Source organism: Danio rerio, chromosome 5 (genome assembly GCF_049306965.1).
Source record: "Danio rerio strain Tuebingen ecotype United States chromosome 5, GRCz12tu, whole genome shotgun sequence".
In the NCBI taxonomy this organism is placed as follows: Eukaryota; Metazoa; Chordata; class Actinopteri; order Cypriniformes; family Danionidae; genus Danio; species Danio rerio.
The window spans coordinates 39,075,749-39,096,758 of NC_133180.1; the positions used below are offsets into that span (position 1 = coordinate 39,075,749).

At 33.7% G+C, this 21,010-nt stretch overlaps 1 protein-coding gene and 1 long non-coding RNA gene across 2 annotated transcripts; one reads left to right on the forward strand and one right to left on the reverse strand.

Annotated features, from left to right (window-relative positions):
* Positions 1-4,314: 4,314 nt before the first annotated feature.
* On the reverse strand, positions 4,315-7,495 carry si:ch211-284e13.11. The gene is made up of 3 exons (NM_001386836.1): positions 7,403-7,495; positions 7,063-7,117; positions 4,315-5,017 (listed from the first exon to the last, which is right to left on the reverse strand). Exons 2-3 carry the CDS (start codon positions 7,075-7,077, stop codon positions 4,538-4,540), a joined length of 495 nt encoding a protein of 164 aa, NP_001373765.1. The 5' UTR covers positions 7,078-7,117; positions 7,403-7,495; the 3' UTR covers positions 4,315-4,537.
* Positions 7,496-10,857: 3,362 nt separating this feature from the next.
* On the forward strand, positions 10,858-17,450 carry LOC141385563 (uncharacterized). Its single transcript, XR_012406182.1, has 6 exons — positions 10,858-10,922; positions 11,507-11,648; positions 11,729-11,771; positions 11,859-12,005; positions 12,463-12,548; positions 15,269-17,450. It is a non-coding gene; the product is annotated as an uncharacterized lncRNA (long non-coding RNA).
* The last annotated feature ends 3,560 nt before the right edge of the window (positions 17,451-21,010 follow it).

Here is a 21,010-nt window from a genome sequence, read left to right on the forward strand (position 1 = left end):
GAAGTCAGAATTATTAGCCCCCCTGAATTATTATCACCCCTGTTTATTTTTTCCTCAATTTCTGTTTAATGGAGGGAATATTGTTTTAGCACATTTCTAGTCATAATAGTTTTAAAAAACTTATTTCTAATAACTGATTTATTTTATCTTTGCCATGATGACAGTAAATAATATTTTACTTGATATTTTTCAGGACACTTTTATACAGCTTAAAGTGACATTTAAAGGCTTAACTAGATTAATAAGGTAAACTAGGCAGGTTAGGGTAATTAGGCAAGTTACTGTATAACAATGGTGTGTTCTGTAGACTATTGAAAAAAAATTAGCTTAAAGGGGCTAATAATTTTGTCCCAAAAATATTTGTAAAAAAATATTATCAGACATACTGTGAAAATTTCCTTGCTCTGTTGAAAACCATTTGGAAAATGAAAAGGGGGCTAATAATCCTGACTTTAACTATATATATATATATATATATATATATATATATATATATATATATATATATATATATATATATATATATATATATATATATATTAGGGATGTAACGGTATTGTAAATACCGTCATACCGCAATATAAATTTTTTTCGATATTACCGAAGTCGCATGACTCGGTAAAACTATAGGTCTTCTGAGAAAATTTGCTCAGGCGAATGAAGCGAACGGGAGATAGCTTAAACTACATTTCCCATAAGCCCAGGCGTGGCCATAATCCTTTGCGGTCTGTTGTCGCTACAGATCCAGTAATGTGGAAATGGAGTGTGCTGCTAGTAGCGGAGATGAAAAAAAGATGGAAATGATCGAACCTAAAGCGGGTGTTGTCGCCGCGCACTTACTGAATAGCAGTGTTGTCGCGCGCGTTCTGATCAGCTGTGTTGTCTCGCGCGTGTTGTCTCGCGCCGAGGGGGGGGTTGAGCGCGCATATTCAAGAGCGGTGTTGTCTACTGAAGGGCTGTACGGAGGTTGTGTCGCGTCGCGGGGGCACTTTTGATCGATTTGGAAGGGCATTTTCTATCCAAGACTAAAAAGGGCATGTGCACTGCACAGGTTGAGCCCTATGTGTGCACGTGCCTGCAAGTTGGGGAATACGACTAATAGCAGTCATGGGGACTGCAGAAACACAGCACACTGTTCAGATTGATGCAGACATTGACTTGTACCGCAAAGAGATCTCTATCTCACTCATGGTTTGTCTTCTCAAGTGGGGGAAAGACAATGCACAACGTTACCCACTGCTGTTAACATGGGCCAAGTCATATCTCTGTCCCAGAATCCTCAGTCCCAAATGAGAGGGTTTTTTCTGTTGCAGGGGACATTGCAAATACCCAGAGATACCAGCTTTTACCAGATTATAGTTATATGATAATTTTCCTTTAAACCCATCTCTATCTAAGTAAGTGAGTGAGTGATTAAATGTTGAATGTGATGAGTTTTCAACAATACTAAATTGAAACTTAATTTTTTTACATGGTTTAATAATTTTTTGTTATTAAAATTGAAGTTCCTGTTTCAAAGCTTACAGATAGATGGCTAATTTGTATGTCATTGACACTTTTGGCACTTTTTTGGAGTATTTTCAAAAGTTTTGTTTTTCCTGTAAATGATTCAATAAATACCGTACCGTGACATTCATACCGAGGTATTACCGTACCGTGAAATTCTGATACCGTTACATCCCTAATATATATATATATATATATATATATATATATATATATATATATTTCTGTTTGGTTATAAACTATTTCTGTTTGGTTATATATTATATAAATATATATAACCAAACAGAAATAGTTATCTTAAAATATTGTGGTATTTTCCCTTGCTTATATTTAATCAAATACATTTGCATAAATGTGTATTCTTAGAAGTTTATCCTCACAGACATCCACTTGAGTCCCAGACCTTGAAGGTTCTGAGTGTTGTCTACTATCAGGGCTCTGGCTCAATATCTTCCTCATTTTCACTGTCATAATACTGATCATTATAGCACTCTGGAGATAGAAGATCTGGAGATCTTCTTGTCACCATGATGTTCCTATTGTGCAGTTAAAGTTTTTTTTTTTTTTTTTAAGTGTCCAACGGTAGTTAACCCACGGTCAAAAAATGTTCACTCATTCATCACAATAAGGACATAACTAAAAGACAATGCAAAACAAAGTGCAGTAACTAAACTAAAAAAAAAAGTGCAACAGACAGTAAAGCTGCCACCAACCAGTGTGTTTGTATTAAGACAATACATTAAAGCAGATGACACTAGAAGCGAGAACCAATTACTAATGTTTGATTGTCCCTGACGTGAAAAATAAGGTGAATATTTTTATTTTCAAATCATGGAGACACTTAAATTGCTTTCCATACATGCACTGCTCTGATTGGTCAGATGATCAAGTCTGTTGTGGTTGGTACAGTGTGTGTCACAATAGCATTGATTTACTGTATAATGTAAGCTTGAGTTCAATAAATATTTTTACTGATTATTTATTAATGGGCATTTTAGATTTAGAAAGAAAACGGAATTCCTTTAGTTTTAGTATTCCCTTAAAAATATACAATTGCAGTTATGATAAGGTAAGTTTCAGTGTACCAAGTATCAGTTTATTTAGGTCTGCACAATATTCTGTTTGAGCATTGACACTGTATTGTGTGATTACAGGATGTAAATCATAATTGGGCTGGCACAAAGTGAGAGTTTCTCCTTCACATGGTTTATGTCTGCTACTGTGTAAAAAAGTTTAAATCATTCAGGCTCAAGAAAATAAAACATTAATAGTTTTAACAATGATTAATAGATTAACAAACTCTGCAGAAGAAGAAAAAGACACAAAAACAAAAAGCACGGTTTATTCCATTTGCATATTAGGTCTATTAATCGATCTTTTCATATATTATATGCAGATACTGTACACTCCCCTATGACACCATCACCCCAGTCATTAGATTTTTTTTTTTTTTTTTTTTTGCCCAAACAGAGATATTGAATATTCGTTTTTTTAAAAAAAATTATTTATTCAAGAATATTTACAGGAACAAAACAAGAATTTTAGATATTATGTATTATTAAGCATTAAAAAAAAAAACGATTCCATTGTAAATATTCACTTTATTAATCACAATTTTTTCACAATCACAATTTTTTTCATTAATTAGTTAAGAGTTTTGAACTTTTTAAAAGATATTCAACGTTATCAGCATTAACAATAACAGGTTAAACAGTAAAAGTATTCCCTTATAAATCATACATTATAAAAAGGAATTTAGTGTTAAGCCATTTATAAGTTTTATTAGTTGTGTACAATATATTGTTTCAGCTTTAACCCGTCACTGTAAAAAAAAAAAAGAATAATTTTGTGGTTTAATTCTGGCAGCTGGGGTGCCGGAAAAAAAACATAAAATAACAGCTGTTAAATTACAGAAATTTACCATAAAATAACAGACATTAAATTACAGAAATTTCCTTACATTTAAATTTCTGTAAATGTAAATTTCTGTAATTTAATGGCCGTTATTTTATGTTTTTTTCCAGCACCTCAGCTGCGGATTTTTTTACAGTGCATATTAGGCAGTAATCACACTGCAGGATGTGTGATGTGAAGTTAGGATCATAGCGCCACTGTTTAGAACACGTCATTTCAGACTTACTTGCGATGGTTAACCATAACAGAGTAAAAATGTTAACTTTGCTCCTTTTTTAAGAGTGTTAAAGGTGCAGTAGGTGATCTGCCAAAAGGCTAACTGGTCAGCATATTATCTTTGGACGGCGGGGAGGGACTGTGATTCAAAGCCACGCTTTAACCATTCAGGCACAAGACACAAAAACATTTGTAGCTTTACCAATGATTATTAGATTCATAGTTTTTTCGCATTATTATAAACAATGAAGATGACTATGCACTGTCATTTTACATTGTAAACTTTAATTTCTGCATGGGACTACTGTTAGACTCTCCAGAATAAAAAGATTAAAAAAACATAAAGTGCAGTTATTTTTAATGGTAAATTAATTATATTGTATTTAAATATTTGTTCAGCTTTTATATTGTATTTAGCTTTTATTTATTTAATGCAGATACACTCCCCTATAGGATTACCCCAATCATTCATTCATTCATTCATTCATTTTCTTTTCGGCTTAGTCCCTTTATTAATCCGGGGTCGCCACAGCAGATTGAACTGCCAACTTATCCAGCATATGTTCTACACAGCAGATGCCCTTCAGCTGCAACCCATGTCTGGAAAACCTCCATACACACTCATTCACAATCATACACTACGGACAATTTAGCTTACCCAATTCACCTGTACCGCATGTCTTTGGACTGTGGGGGAAACCAGAGCACCCGAAGGAAACCCATGCGAATGCAGGGAGAACATGCAAACTCCACACAAAAACGCCAACTGACCCAGCCGAGGCTTGAACCAGCGACCTTCTTGTTGTAAGGCGATAGCACTACCTACTGCACCACTGTGTCGCCCATACCTCAATGATTATTTTTAAAAAATTTTACAAACAGAGCTAAGTTGGCCATTCAATCATCTGCTAAAAATGTTGAGACTCTTGTTGTCTACCACTCTACATATATCTATTTCATGACAATGACGTAAAAGCCATTGTTGATGAAAACCATCAATATCAATATCAAAATCCCTTAACCCACTACACCATCGACTCAGGCAGCGGAAGCAGAAATCTGTGTGACAATGAGGGCAAGTGATGTTGGGACATCCTTCACCATTGTGAGTTAGCAGGGCCTTGCACTGTGGACAGGCCCTGAAAAACGGACATCCTCTTGCCGAGCTGAATGGGTCACTGATTTTTGTGTCGCTGAGGAGGGCAGCACGGAGTGCACAGTCTGGCAGCGTGCAGGCACTGGTTCTTGAAGCATTAGGTGGCCATTCTCTCTGACAATCGCAACAGAACTGAAACACACGCCGTTTCACTTCAGAGCAATACCTGCAGACCGCTCGCTGACTGTCCAAAACACCAACATCAGAGCTCCCACAGCTGGGACACTGGAAAAATAAGGAAAGATTGCTGGGTTTTGATCACACTCCACAGATCCACATATCTTCTTGCTTTTCCACTTAGAAAATTTAAAGTTAAATAGGTATACAGCTAAAAAACTACTTTAAAATATATAGTAGCAATTTTATAAGTGTTATAAATTTTCATGTAAACAAAAGACATTAAAGTGTTCCTATTATTCTGATAAAATGTTTTTGTTTTGTCTCCTACAGTAGTTTACATGACAAGAAAACACTTTCACTTCTTATAACATTACCCTAAATTTTCATTATATTAGTAAGATGTTAATATTTTAATATTTTAATATGTTTATATATTAACCATTCATTCATTCATTCATTTTCTTTTCAGCTTAGTCCCTTTATTAATCTGGGGTCGCCACAGCGGAATGAACCGCCAACTTATCCAGCACACATTTTACGGAGCGAATGATCTTCCTGCCGCAACCCGCATTATCGAGCTGCATAACAATTTATAAAAACTGAAAACAGATGACACTAAAAGCCAGAAAGTTTTACTAATGTTTGATTGGCTGTTACCATTTCTACATGAAAATAAGGTGAATATTTTTATTTTCAAATGATAAAACCAATTAAATTGCTTCTTTCCAAATGTCTGAAGTGCTCTGATTGATTGGTCAGATGGCCAGTCTGTTGTACAGTGCATGTAATAATGGCACTCATTTCGGTCACATTTTATTTTGATGGTTCGTTATTTAAATTTAAGTTGCATTGCATCTACATGCCAACTAATTCTCATTAGATTATAACTATACTTTTAGGTTGGTGTTAATGTTAGGGTTAGTGTAAGTTGACATGTACTTGCTAAGTTTCTTATAGTCATAATGTCTATTTAGTAGCAGTATCAACATATATTAACAGACAGTATAGCAATAATTAAATAGATCATCAAAATAAAGTGTTACCCTGATTTTACTGTATAATTTAAGTTCTATTCCAATAGCAAAAAAAAAAAAAAGAATTAGCTGACTAACCTGAATCTCCATTGCAAACAACCTGAGCAAATTGAGTATTGTAGCTTGTGTTACATAATACATTATGAGATGTTTTAGCTATGTAATTCCTCTATATCAACTCAGTATGTCCATCAGTGATGGAAATCAACAAATGCTTGTGGAAAAAGAACTACCAAAATGAAAAAATCCAAATCCTTACACAAAGTGATTGAATATATGTTTACTGTTGCAATTGAAGTTAAATGACTGCACATTGCATCAAATTTCCTTAGGAGCTGAGAATAATAACCAATCATACATGTTTCTGTTGAAAGCAACTGCCAATCATAGGGTTTCAGAGTCACAACTAAAAGGTATGTTGAGTCCTACAGGTACAACATGAACACTAGATAAGAAGAGTTTAATTACTCAGCTTCAGCACTTTTTGTGAAACTTGTGCTAAAATACTTGTTTTGCCTCATCAATAAATTCTGCCTAAAGTGTTTGAGCCCGGTGAAAGTAGACTTTTGCAGGTAATGAAGACCAAAGGCTCAGAATCACAGATTCATAATAAATTCTTTCTTTAAGAAAAAAAAAAAAACTGTTGTGCATTTTGAACAACCTTTACAAACATGTGTAGTACTGGATAAAGGACAGAGATCACATGAAAATTCTAGTCTATCTCTTAGTACTTTTTCAGATTTTTCATTAAAGTATATTTTAGGAGGATTTTTCCTTACAACTGTAATTAAACAGCAAAATAATCAGAAGTTCAAATTTCCTTTGGCATGTTCATAAGTACAATTTGTTTAACGTTATACAACGTAGGTGTACAGTGACTCATGCAATACTGTACTTCCCAATGACCAAACTTAAGTGTTACTGCAACGTCATACAGTTTCAATGTAGTCTACATCATTGGCTAATTAATTTAACTACATCGTCATGGATTTTAAGACAATTCTTATGAGTAGCACTAATGGTTATTTTATTTGTTTGACAATTTTTATATTCTTAATATTACTAAAACGATTGTCAGTAATTCAGAGATCAGCGAGATCTCTACGGTCAATCTACCTTTGTAGTGCTCATGGCACAAATACTCCTGGACTACTTCCACTGATGGACAAACCTGAAAGATAGAAAAAGAGAGAGAGAGGCACAGGTTTAGAGAGGGAAAGGTAAGACAAAGGTTTTAAGAACTGTGTTGGCAGTATTAATTAAGGATTGTGCCTCAGCTAACGTCTACATTATCTAGTACACCATAAGAATAACAACTTCAAAAGCCAATGTGATTCTGGCAACAAGAAAACATTATTTCTGCATACAAGTGTGAAAACAAGTGGAGCATTTTAATATACTCTTACTATCCAATATAAGATAAAATTAGCTAAATGCTAATAAGCAGGTTACTTACTGAAGACTCAAGGATCTCCCCTTCATGCGACAAGAAACAAAACGTCTTTGAAAAAAATTTCCTGCTTAACCAGATTTCACAATGGTATAAAAACACTGAAGGGGAATACCAAAACACTCATACACTTTTACTTTCTCTATCATATTTAACTTTCGGTTTTGGGGATAATAGAACACAGAAAACAAACAGATACCGTGTAAACTATCTTAAGAAAGGTCGTTTTTTTCTAGCAATGATATGAATACATACAACAGGTATTATTGAAACAAAAAAGCTTGGTTTGTTAGGTTAAAGTAGCATTGATATGAGTAAATTTAAATTGATATGGATTTTAAATTTATATGGATCTGGGTTTGGAAGTAGTGTAATAAAGAGTTCTTCAAGATAAACTGTGGTCATACAATCAATGAGGACTTGGGTGGTTACGTTCTCCAGACATAAAGAAGAAATCTGTCTTATAAAAGACATGGAGAGAAGGCGTTGTAATAAATAAAATGAGAAGCTGCTGCTGATCAGTGAAGGAAAAGAACAAAGGAACAATATGTATTGTAGTACACAAAACTATAAATACAGCAATGAAAAAAGGCTACTTTAAAAATGACTTGTTTTTCTGGATTAAAAATATTAATATTTGTTTTATTTTATCAAGGTCTGCTAACATTTCTTCTAAATTTCAAATAACAATATTTGAGAATGACTAAATCAAAACATTAAAATAATAAAGATATTGTCATCATCTTAATATATCATGGTCTTTCTTCCCTTGCTTATAATTAAATAAAATACATTTGCTCATATCTTTATTTTTAGTAGTTTACCATCATATAACTTAAAAAACTATACAAAACAAAGTGCAACAGACAGTAAAGCTGCTACAAACCAGTGTGCTTTTAATTAAGACAAAACAATAAAACAGATGACACTAGAAGCAGGAAAAAATTACTAATGTTTGATTGTCACTGAATTGAAAAATAAGGTGAATATTTGTTGTTTTCAAATCATGGAGACACTTTCCCTGTACTGGGTTGTGGATAAAAGGGCATCCGCTGCATAAAACATGCTGGAATAGTTAGCGGTTCTTTTCGCTGTGGCGACCCCTGATAAATAAGGGACTAAGCACAAAGGAAAATAAATGAATGAATAATGGAAACACCTAATTGACTTTTATAAGTATGCACTGCTCTGATTGGTCAGATGATCAAGTCTGTTGTGGTACAGTGTGTGTAATAATGGCATTGATTTTACTGTATAATTTAAGCTTGAGTCCAATTATGCATTAATTGGCATTTTAGATTCAGAAAGAAAACGGAGTCCATTGTTTAAAACATTTATCATTTATTAATTAATCAGGTTTGTACATTTAAAAAAAAACAATCAAGAATATCAGTATTTACAATAACATGTTTAACAGTAAGTTAAGTATTCTTTCAGTGTTAATGTTTCCTTATAAATCACATTTGGTATAATTGGCCATTTCTAATTACATTTTTTCAGTTTATTTAGGTCTGCACAATATACTGTTTGAGCATTGACACTGTATTGTGTGATGATAGGTTGGGATCATAGTTGAGCAGGCACCACAGTTCAGAAAGCATGTCCGCATTTCTGGATTAAACATAACAGAGTGAGAGTTTCTTCTTCACATGGTTTATATCTGCTAGTGTGTAAAAGGGTATAAATCCTTCAGGCACAAGAAAATAAAACATTTATAGTTTTACAATGATAGATTAACAGAATCTCTTAAAGAAGAAAAAACACAAAAACTAAAAGCGCAGTGTATTTCATTTGTATCCTTCACTTTCAGAGATATAGGTACAGGAGCTGTCATTTGAGCAGTACCTTTTCAAATGATACATATTTGTACCCAAAGGGTCCACAGTGGTACCTCAATGGTGCATATTAGTGCCCAAATGTACTTAAAAAGTACCTTTGAGGGACCATTATGGACCCCTCAGGTACAAATATGTACCTTTTGAACAGGTTCTGCCCCAGCAACAGCTCCTGTACCTTTATTTCTGAGAGTGTAGATCTATTGTATTTATGTGTTTCCATATATTTTATGCAGATACTGTACACTCCCCTACAGCATCACACCAGTCATTAGAAAAATATATTTATTTTTATTTTTTTGCAAACAGAGCTATTCAATCATCTTTTAAAACAGTTTTTAATATCACAATATCTACAGTGCTCAGCATATATGACTACACCGATCACAGATCTCTCTTTTATATTAATATTTTCTTTAGAAAGCTTTACAATATTATATTTGTGCAAATACATTAGATTAGTCAGTACCAAATGCAAAACTGGAACTAACAAAAATTGTCACAGTGCCAAATGAATATACTAGGGAAAAATATGAGTTACATTTTTTATTTAAATTTACAATTTTGTAGTTTGTGTTTTTTTCTTTGCAATAACTATATTTGAGTTTAAATGTATTATGTTTTATCTTTCTATTCCTACAAGATGTTTTGGGACTAACCTGTTATTTGAAACTGTTTTGTTTAAATGCACCAAAATGCATTGGCTATGTTCATTGAGAAATGGGGAAAAAACATTGATTTTTTCAATATAAACATTTGTTCCTTTTTTCCTAATCAGACCTAAATGTTCATAACTTTTTCATTAAAGCTACTTTAAATCTTTGAGGCTCTGCTTGTTGTCCAACACTTTGCATTCAGTATTGTCATGACTCAGGGAGTGATTCAGACAGCGAAAGCAAAAATATGTTTTACAATAAGGGCATCTGATGGTTGGACAGAGACTTCCAGTGTAAGTTAGCAGGGCCTTGCATCCTGGACAGGCCCTGAAAAAGGGGCATCCTTTCACCGAGCTGCTCGGTTGATTTATTTTTTTGTCACTGAGGAGAGCGGCACGGAGTGCACAGTTAGGCAGCTCGCAGGCACTGGTGGTTGAAGCATTACGTGGCCATTCTCTCTGACAGGCCACACAGAACTGAAACTGCAATATACGGCATTTAAGGCAAGACCTGCAGACTGCTCGCTGACCATCCACAACATCAACATCACACCCCTGACAGTTGGGACACTGAAAAAGAAGAAAGAATTGTTGGGATTTGGTGAAACATCTAAATTCTCCTCAATTGTATCTGGATGCAGACTTGGATTTGCAAGCTGAGACTGCATATCACAGACTTGCAATGTCAGACACAATGCACTCAATGATGTCACTGTGAGAGCTAGGGTTTGGGGTGGGGTTAGGTGTGCATATTAAAAGTTTTGGATGCAGCTCACCTTGCTAACTCAAATCAAAATTGTAAGTTGGGTGGACATATTTTGAGCTCAGTGTTGAGTTTACTTTTAAAAATGAGTTAACCGAATGTTTAAAACTGGTTTGTTCAATGAAAGTAAAAACTTAAGTTGAGCAGACTTTACATTTTGAGTTTTTCACTGGATCGTCTACTTCCCGCCTTTGCACATGCTCAGTCTGTCTTCGGGTGCCATTTTGCACAAGGTGTCCTCTCACCAGCAGCAGCTGCCATCTCCTGATTCAGGTAAGCTTTGTTTTAGCTTTATTATCGAAATTAATCTAAATAGCATGCAAATCTAAAGTAAAATGTAATGTTATGTTCCCAAAAAACTAAGTTACATCGTGTGAGAATCATTTCTGACAAGCTCGGGCTAACAAGCTAGCCACCTGTGAAGTTTGCTTCATTTGAAGAACTGTTTAACGTTAATTTGCTTCTTAAACTGGAGGGAAATGTAGTGAAATATTGTTGTTGCAAACAGACATATCTGAGCGGCCGGTCACCACTGTACTGTTAACCCTGTTGTGTCTGTATTAAAACAGCAATGCGATAACATTAAAACCACTTCAAAAATATATTTGGCATACCACTTTAAATATACAGTCACTAGTAGTGTACATATAGTATTCCAGGAGCTTGTGGTTTTTATGATTATCTATTTGGCATACCTTAACCATTTATGAGTTAAGTAACATGTATGTATGTATTAATTAAATCTTCTCTTTTTATGTTTGCAATATTTATTTTATATTGTGCTTTTTAAAAACATCAGTTTAATTTATGAAAACAATTTGACCTGCAATGTTACATTTTTATTTACTTTTTTATAGGTTTGTAATGCAGTGTAAGTTTTGCAAATTTGTAAACAGTAGCTGAGAAGTTCTCCTGAAACACTACAGACTACATCGCTATCAAGGAGCATGCTGGCAGCAGCCTTGTTTGTTCGCAGACTGCTTCTGCACTTTAAAGACTGTAGGTGCATTAAAATCACATTTGACATTAGCACATTAACAGTCTGCTGCAAGTACTGACTGTTTAATTTTTTTAACCAGCTGATGTCCGAAAACAGTGGCCTGCATGTTTTTGGGAGTTCAGGCAAGTTTGCATTTCAGATTATTTATTTCAAAATGTATAACCCTTGTTCACAATTCATACTATTCATTTTTTATGGTTTGTTTGTAGGTCTATGCTGAGTTTTACAGGATTACTCAAACCAACCTCAAAAATACCTTCTCTTTTTTGAATGAATACGCTATCAAGTTTTATCGATCATGCGGTGGGCGATATGGAGAGATAATAAGGACCCCCCTGGAACAACTGGACAATCAAGTAATTATTTAGCATTCAATCATATCACTGATTAAAGGGGGGCATATTAAACTTTATGGAGTTTACCTCTTTTTGTGTGCAATATTGGTATTCATGCAGGTAATTCATCTTTGAAGTTACAAAACAGTTTGTTCCCTAAAAGAAAAGTTTGTAGCACTGTTTTCACCTCTGTAAAGGATGCTACATTTTCATCTCTTAGTCTTTAGTAGAACAACCATGACTGAGTCCGGCTGACCAGGGAGTGAAAACAGTTGCTGCAACAATAATTATAAAGCAAATTTCATTTTTAATAATTAAAACATGTTGGGAATTTCTGATCAAAATGAGTAACCTGTGAATAACCATATTTAATGCCCTTCAATTGTAAAGTTGTGCCACCTGTTATCTCTCAGGGTCTGAGCATCTGGTTTAATGTGACAATAGCTGATGACCTATATTTTTGTTTGATATCTTTCAGACGTCTAATGTGCTCGCTCAAAGGAAGGCTACAGCTCTGAAAGGTCTACTTTGTTTATGAGGGAAAAGTTCTGGAAGACTTGCCTGGTAAGTGTGTGATGAGTCTGTTATTAGCATATACCCCTAGCTGAGGACATGACTTGGGTGTCAGTCCTAGATTTATGACTTTTAAAGTTTTGTAAGCAGTTCACAACTACAGCTACCAATGTAGTGTTCTTAACTTATAGGCATGTGAATAATATGATTAATGATTATGTTTTCATACTTTGTTAATGATTCATTTTTCATTACTAAAGTAAAAATTGCATTATTTACAAACCAGTTATTTAAGAATAGTTGGTGCTTTTAAAGGTCATTCAGAATGCATAAGTAAAATTAATCAATAAACTATTCAAAATACCATTTATGTATCTTATTACTCAGGCATAAACTAATAGTTACTTTACATGTTTATAAATGCTTTATTTACTAAACTTCATCCAGTTTTCGACCAAAAGTGAGGACTATTTTTGCTGTGCATATCACTCATAAGTAAAATTTAAAGGCTTAGTATCGACTGAACAATAAATCTTTGCAATCTTACGTAAAATTAAACTATGGTGAAATTTAAACATTGCTAAATAACACAAAACTGGAGAAAACAACAATATAGTAATTTATCAAAATATTTTGATACATTTCAATGTTATTTAGGGATGTTTAAACTGTACAGTACATTTATTTTAGATAATATTGCAAAGATTTATTTTTCATTTGATAGTTTCATTAATACAACTAGAAATAAATAGATATTAATAAATGTTTCTATTTTAAATATGAGTGAGCCTTTAATTGTCATTTATAAGAAATTTATAAAGCATAAATAGTCCTCCCCTTATATTAGCTCACAAAACTGAATGAAGTTGAGTTAATAAATCATTTATGAACATGTAAAGTAACTATTACTATATGCCTGAATAATAAGATATATCAATGTAATTTGAAAAGTTTATTAATCATTTACTTACACATTCTGAATGATCTTAAAGAGCCCATATTATACATGAAATAGGGTCATATCTTGGTTGTAAGGGTCTCCAACAACAGTTTAATATGCATGCAAGGTCAAAAAAACACTTTCGTGGTCTTATAATCTGCATTTATTTTTACCTAATTATCCCAGCGACTCCTGTATGAATCGTCCAGTGATTCATTTGTTCCCAAACCCCTCCTTAGCGCGAAGCTAATCTGCGCTGATTGGACCAATGACAGCCTGTTGCGATTGGTCGACTGCCTTCAGTCAGAGAGTGAAATGCCAAACAGCTAATCAGCAATATAAAAGTAATCACAGTTCATACACGCTCGATAGTGTAGGCGTGGATTTTAGCTGCCAGTGGGTCAATGTAAATACAGACTATGGACTTGAAAACTCAGACGACTAACTATTTTATTGAGCAAAAACTCCAAAAACAGTTGAGGAGATCTCCTAGCTTCTCACTCTGCTCTTTTCACAGACACACACACACATATTGCACACACACACACACAAACACACACACGCACGCACTTAACCCTGCTCCGGACGACAACGCGCGCGCGCGCACGCACACGTACACACACACACACACACCTCCGGACGACAGCGCGCGCACACGCACACGCACACACAGACACACACAATACTCCTCTTCCACGGAGCTCCGTTAACAAAGCAGCACGCGTCGCGTTTTTAACGTGACTTTGCACGCGATAAGAGAATAGAGCCAGTTAACCTGATACAGTACACGCGGTTACAAGTAACAAATCACAACTAAATACATTTGCAAGCTAGAGTCAACGAGGCAACTTTAATCGCACGTACTTACACTTGAGAAATGGAGGAAGAAAAATCCATCCTGACGTCCATCAGTAAGTTACTCTTTACTGATCCTTCCTTTAACAAACGCTGATGAAGTATTCTTTGTAGCATGTAGTTTCCAGAAGTTTCCAGTAGTTTCCAACTGCTTGGCTATAATGCTGAGGTTTCATCTTTAGGTAGAGACTCAATATATCCATCTGCAGTGTGACTTCAATCGACCGGCGTGTTTGTGTGTGTGTGTTTGTGGGTGTGTGTGTGTGTGTGTCTGGGTTTCTGCGTCAGAGAGCGGGGCCTCAGGTTTGAAATCTCCCGGGTTTGCGCGTGCACGTGAATAACTTGGTTTCGTTCGTACGTCATGGCGAAACACCTAATGAATCGGTATCAAGGCGACTCGTTTGAAGCACTATGAGTCGACTCTTTTATAGATGAATCAACAGTTTTAAACACTGTACACTAACAGATTTAAGCCTTAGCTGGATACTTCACTTCACTTAGAGCTGTGTTACACACTACATGGAGGGGAATTTTCAAAAACCCATAATATGGGCTCTTTAAAAACACCAACTACTCTTAAATAACTGAATTGAAAACAATGCAATACTTAATTTAGTAATGAAAAATTAATCATTAACAAAGTATGAAAGTACAATTATTGAGCACGTTATACATGTGTAGCTGTATTTTTAAACTACTTACTAATGTTTATTCATGTAGAGTTGATGCTTAATGGATAATCAATTCACTATTTGCTAATGCTTAATAAATGATTCATTACTATAAAGTGTTACCTGAAAAGTTTTATAAATGGAAGGTATATAAATGACTGTGTTACTGATATTACTACCTTTAGTTTCCAAATTAAGTTGCTTTACCTTTGCTTTTTTTACCTTGCTTTTTGTTTTTGGAAATGTTTGTGATTTAGCAGTAAAAATTGTTTTTCATCCTCTTTTTATGTTTCTTTTTACTGCAGGACACAGAGCCAGAAGATATTTGCGCAAAAGAGATGGAGATGGACATCCTTAGCACTGTTGAAGATGATGTTGCCACTCTTCAGACCAACCCAAATGTAAGGTGCCTGTCTGTGGTTCTGGAAGAGCAAATCGTGTTAGAAAAGATCTTCCGACAGCTGTTGTTCTCCTCTTTGGTTTGATTAATTTCCTCATTATGAACTACCCCAAAGAACTGAAACACATCTTTGAAACTATTTTTTAGTTTATTGGCCTTGATCCTCAGTGCTCAGCAAGAGTCCAGTCTTTCAAAAACAAAATGGATTTGTTTGTACGCTGAAATTGTGTTACTCTTGGTGTTGTCACGAAACTTAAATTCAGTTTTGATTTTACATTTTCAAATTTTAAAAACATCCATTTCCCACCAATTGATAGATTGGCTGTTGTGTTCAAGCGCTCAACATAAATGACTGTGATTGGCTGAGAAGTTCACCATTTCACTGCTTTTCACTGATGTTCATGGAGTGCAAACACAGATACACACACACACACACACACACAAACTGGAGTGTTTCAAAACGTTGCATAGTTGATCCATCAGCGTAACACTTGGATGTCAGCTTATACACAGACCAGTTGATCAATGTGAAATTCTTAAGTGTCCCTGTATCTGTGGTTACACTCAGTAAACAGCAGTGAGTTTGGTGAACTGATGATTTTCACACCCAATCAGTCTTTTCTGTTGAGCATGTGAACCCAATGGCAATATAACAGTGTTTAAAACATGGTAAACAACGCTCAAATGTTAGCAGGAAATGGATGTTTTTAAAATTATAGAACTGATGGGTAACAAAATTAAAATATCGTGACAATACTAATTACTCTTGCACTTTGAAAAAAATGTTGATAGTGCAAGCATTTTAAATGTTTCTTTTGTTTTACTCGAGCACTTAAAAGGCAATATAGGATTTGAGGATTTACCTTTTTGTTGCCTCTTTTCCTTCTCTGGACTGCAGTACATTTCATTTGGACAGAAAGCTGTTTGCAGAATTGTCAATAAATATATTCTTTGATATTGTGTTTTATAGTGTGTTTTGTTCTCTTAACTTCATACTTAGAGTCATACAGGTATTTGTTTGAGAAGCGTAGATATAAGATTTTCATAAAATTATGAATTAAAAGATAAAGATTAAATCAACTTAAAAAATTAAGGCAACCAGCTGCACAGCTTTGAGTTAACTTCTGTTAAGTTGTGCCAACTCATTTATTACAGTTAACTCAACCCCTGTTTAATTTTAGGCAAACTCATAATGACAAGTTAGATGAACTTAGGCTTGAAAGTTGTCATGACTTAAACCAGCCATTTCAGTCAACTTAAAAAAATAATTTGGCACAACTTCAACCACTGAAGTTAAGTAAACTCTAAATTTCTTTGCAGCCGGTTGCTTTAAAATTTTAAGTTTACTCAACTTTTTATTTTTTACAGTGTTACAGCAAGTGTTAACACTTGCTTTCCCCCATATATCAGGCCTGTAGCCAGCCTGATGAAAGGGGTTCTTTTTTTTTTTTTGAAAAAGTGTATTTTTTTGCAGTTATTCACCTAATTTTCTATTTAAGTATGAGGTTTAAACATTGCATTTTAGTGACATTTTAAGCATTATCTTTTTAGCATTAGCTTGTTAGATGGACATCATAACCACAGTTTTTTTCTTTTTTTGATGTAACAAAAACATTTCCTAAAGATTTAGAATAAAAAATGGGGGAAAAAAAAACATATTTATGCATATTATTTATACAATTGAAGTCAGAATTATAAGCCCCCCTGAATTATTAGCCTCCTATGTTTATTTTCCCCCCAATTTCTGTTTAATGGAGAGCAGATTTTTTCAACACATTTTAAACAAAATAGTTTTAATAACTCATTTCTAATAACTGATTTATTTTATCATTGCCATAATGACAGTAAAAAATATTTGACTACATATTTTTCAGGACACTTCTATACAGCTAAAAATGACATTTAAAGGCTTAACTAGGTTAATTAGGTTAACTTGGTTGGGGTAATTAGGCAAGTTATTGTATAACGAAGGTTTGTTCTGTAGATTATCAAAATAAATATAGCTTTAAGGAGCTAATAATTTTGACCTTAAATGGACATACTTTGAAATCTTCCTTGCTCTGTTAAACATCATTTGGGAAATATTTAAAAAAGAAAAAAAATTAAAAGGGGGCTAATAATTCTGACTTCAACTGTACATACTTAATATTTTTAAAATACAAATTTAGCACAGGATATATCATTGGGAAAAATTAGAATGTGTTAAAGTTTTAAATTAAAAACTTCAGTCTATTGTCATTTAGGGCCCAATCACCCGGCGCAATAAAGCCCAAGACGTGTTTCTATGACATGTTGCTAATTTCAGACCATAATTTCCCCGTTTTCTGCAACGTTGTTTAAATGGCAAATCCAGTTGCGCCACTTTGTGGACTCGATCTAGATAAAAGGTGTATTAAGATGAGTTGCTGGCGTGTTACTAAAATAGACTGCACAATAGACCAGCTGAGAGGAGGTCTGAAATCCAGCGCAGAGCGCGTTAGTTGTGCACCTCCCTTAAATATTGCTTAATACACATGCAGGATGTACAGCACTATGCAAATATCTTTACAAATTAAAATGAATTAAAAGAATAAAATATTACAAAAATGATTATTTTTCAACATAACTATAAAAACCACTCTCTTCATACCTTCTTCATCTCGGGGGGCTTTTTCAGTTTATTCATGACAGTTTGCTTTTGTATAATGTTTTTATTATTAGCAGTATTATTTATTAAATGCATATTTATATTTGTTTTATTAAAAACAAGCTTAGATTTGCCAACCTATCAGGTTTTAGACCATATGGGGCATAGCATGTGTATTAGGAAATAATAGTGAGGTTTTTTTTTACCTCACTTGGTTATTATTGTTCATTTATTAGTTTGCTGGAAATTAAAACTGAATTTAGAAATAGTTTTGAAACAAATCTTTGTGCTTAACAAACTAAATTAATTATGTAGGCCAATGGATATCTGTGCCTACAACACGTTTCCTTATCCACGAGAATGAAAGTGAAAGTAAAGAATTAGGAGGCTTATTCTCTTGCTGCATATTGTCTGTTTATTTGTTTACTCACTAGTGAAGCGTTCAGTTTTTCCACTTACAAAGTCCGTCATACAACTAGCAAATGCGCCATGGAGCGGCGCAATTGACTCTTAAAGGGAATGGGAGATGAGACTCTGATTGGTTTATCCTCAAAACACATCTATAACTCATTAAGAGAATAAGCTCAACCCTGTTAGACCATGCTCCATGGCGCAGAGTGGATTTTTCCATCCTTAAAATAGCAAAAGTGGATTCAGACACGCCATTCATGCTTTTATGCGCTGCGCTTTGCACTTTGCACCTGCATGGATCGTCAAAATAGAGCCCTTAGTATGCAACAAACATCGCGTAAAAAAGTATGTTTGAAAATTCATAGATAACAAGCTTAATTAGTATTAAAATTAACTTTATTATGCTTCGAAAATACCTTTTGGTGCTTCACACCATTTTATTGGTCATTTTTTGTCTCAAGAATAAGGTCCAAGATTTAAGATAAAAGTGGTCACATTTTACAATAAGGTTCATTAGTTAATGTTTATTTATGCATTTACTAACATGAACAAACAATGAACAATACATTTACTACTGTATTTATTCATGTTAGTAAACGTTAGTTAATGAAAATACAGTTGTTCATTGTTAGTTCATGTTAACTCATGGTGCATTAACTAATTTTAACAAGCATGGACTTGGATGTTATTAATGCATTAGTAAATGTTCAATTATGATTAATAAATGCTGTACATGTGTTGTTCATGATGAGTTCATGTTAGTAAATGCATTAACTAATTAACCTTTTTGTAAAGTGTTACCATAAAAGTTATTTGTAAAAGGATTTCTCTGTTTAACAACAATAGTAAAGTAACTTAGCGAAAGATGATGTCACTTACATCAGATTTCTTTCTTAGCGCTTAGAATAGTAGCTTAGTTCACCTCTAACAGCATTCAGCCAGGGCAAGTGCCTAAAAAAATATTGTGTACAAAATGTCTGACATTACAAGGGATAGGAGAGCTCTAAGCGGTCAATCTACTGTACCTTTGGAGTGCTCATGGCATAAATACTCCTGGACCACTTCCACTGGTGGACAAACCTGAGAAAGAGGGTACACACACATCTAAATAGTTATAAATGTATTCGAAAACATTCATTCATTTTCTTGTCAGCTTAGTCCCTTTATTAATTTGGGGTCGCCACAGCGGATTAAACCGCTGTATTAGAAAATATACTGTTCATAATTATTCATTAATATTATTTTATCTTTTAATGTTGTTTGTTAAATGTACTGTTAATTATTGTGTTTTTGTCACTTCTACTATGTCAGTTGTTTTCTCATGTTTTGTTTAATGTAAACATCACAAATGCTTTGGTAATATAACATTTTTCATGCCAATAAAGCAAGTTTGAATTGGAGTTTGAGAGAGAGAGGGGCACAGGATTAGAAAATTTATGTTAAGACACATTTCTGTTCTTCTGCTCATAGAAGCATAATACATGAGGAAATATATGCAAAATACATATAAACATATACAAGTTGATGTTTGTATTTTATATATTAAAATAGATGTCATATATGCAACATTTATTTTGTAATATGGCACAAATGGCCTCTTTAATGTATATTTTTTGAACCACTGGGATTACAAATATGCACTTCTACAGTTGAAGTCAGAATTATTAGCCCTTTGAATAATTAGCCCCCATGTTTATTTTCTTGCCCCAATTTCTGTTTAACAGAGAGCAGATTTTTTTCAAAACATTCCTAAACATAATAGTTTTAATAACTCATTTCTAGTTACTGATTTATTTTATCTTTGCCATGATGACAGTAAATAATATTTGACTAGATATTTTTCAAGACGCTTCTATACATCTTAAAGTGACATTTAAAGGCTTAATTAGGTTAATTAGATTAACTATTTAGGTTAGGTTAATTAGACAAAGTATTGTATAACGGTGGTTTGTTCAGTAGACAATGTAGGGGGATAATAATTTCAACTGTATACACACACACACACACACACACACACATACAAATAATCCCAATGATTAAAACAATATATAGCTGCAAACGGTCATTTCTGCATTATTTTGAAATAAATGTTTACATTTTATTTCATAAATGTCATGGTAGGTCAGTTAACAAATTACCATGTGTGCCAATAATATGTCAAAATATTGACTACAAACATGTTTCTAACAACAAAACATTATTTCTACGTATAAAAGTGTAAAATGACAGTTTAACAGTTTAATGCACTCTTTCTACTATCAAATAAATAGTCAAATTAACAAAATGTAATTAAGTACTTACTGAAGACTAGCTCATCGATCTTGCCACTTCACCGAACGAGAAAAACAAAAGCTGTGTGTGTTTATCACCTGCCTAAGCAGACTATAAAGGGGAATACCAAAATACTAAAGCACTTTTACTTTCTCTATCATATTTTATCTTTCTGTTTCTGAGATAAAACAGATACCCAAATTATATATATATATATATATATATAAATTTTATATATAAAACTTACAAAAAATATATAAAAGTATATAAAAGTTAATTTTATTTTAGCAGACAGTTTCTTTTTTCTATAATTCATCTGAGAAAGGTGTGCTGTATGAA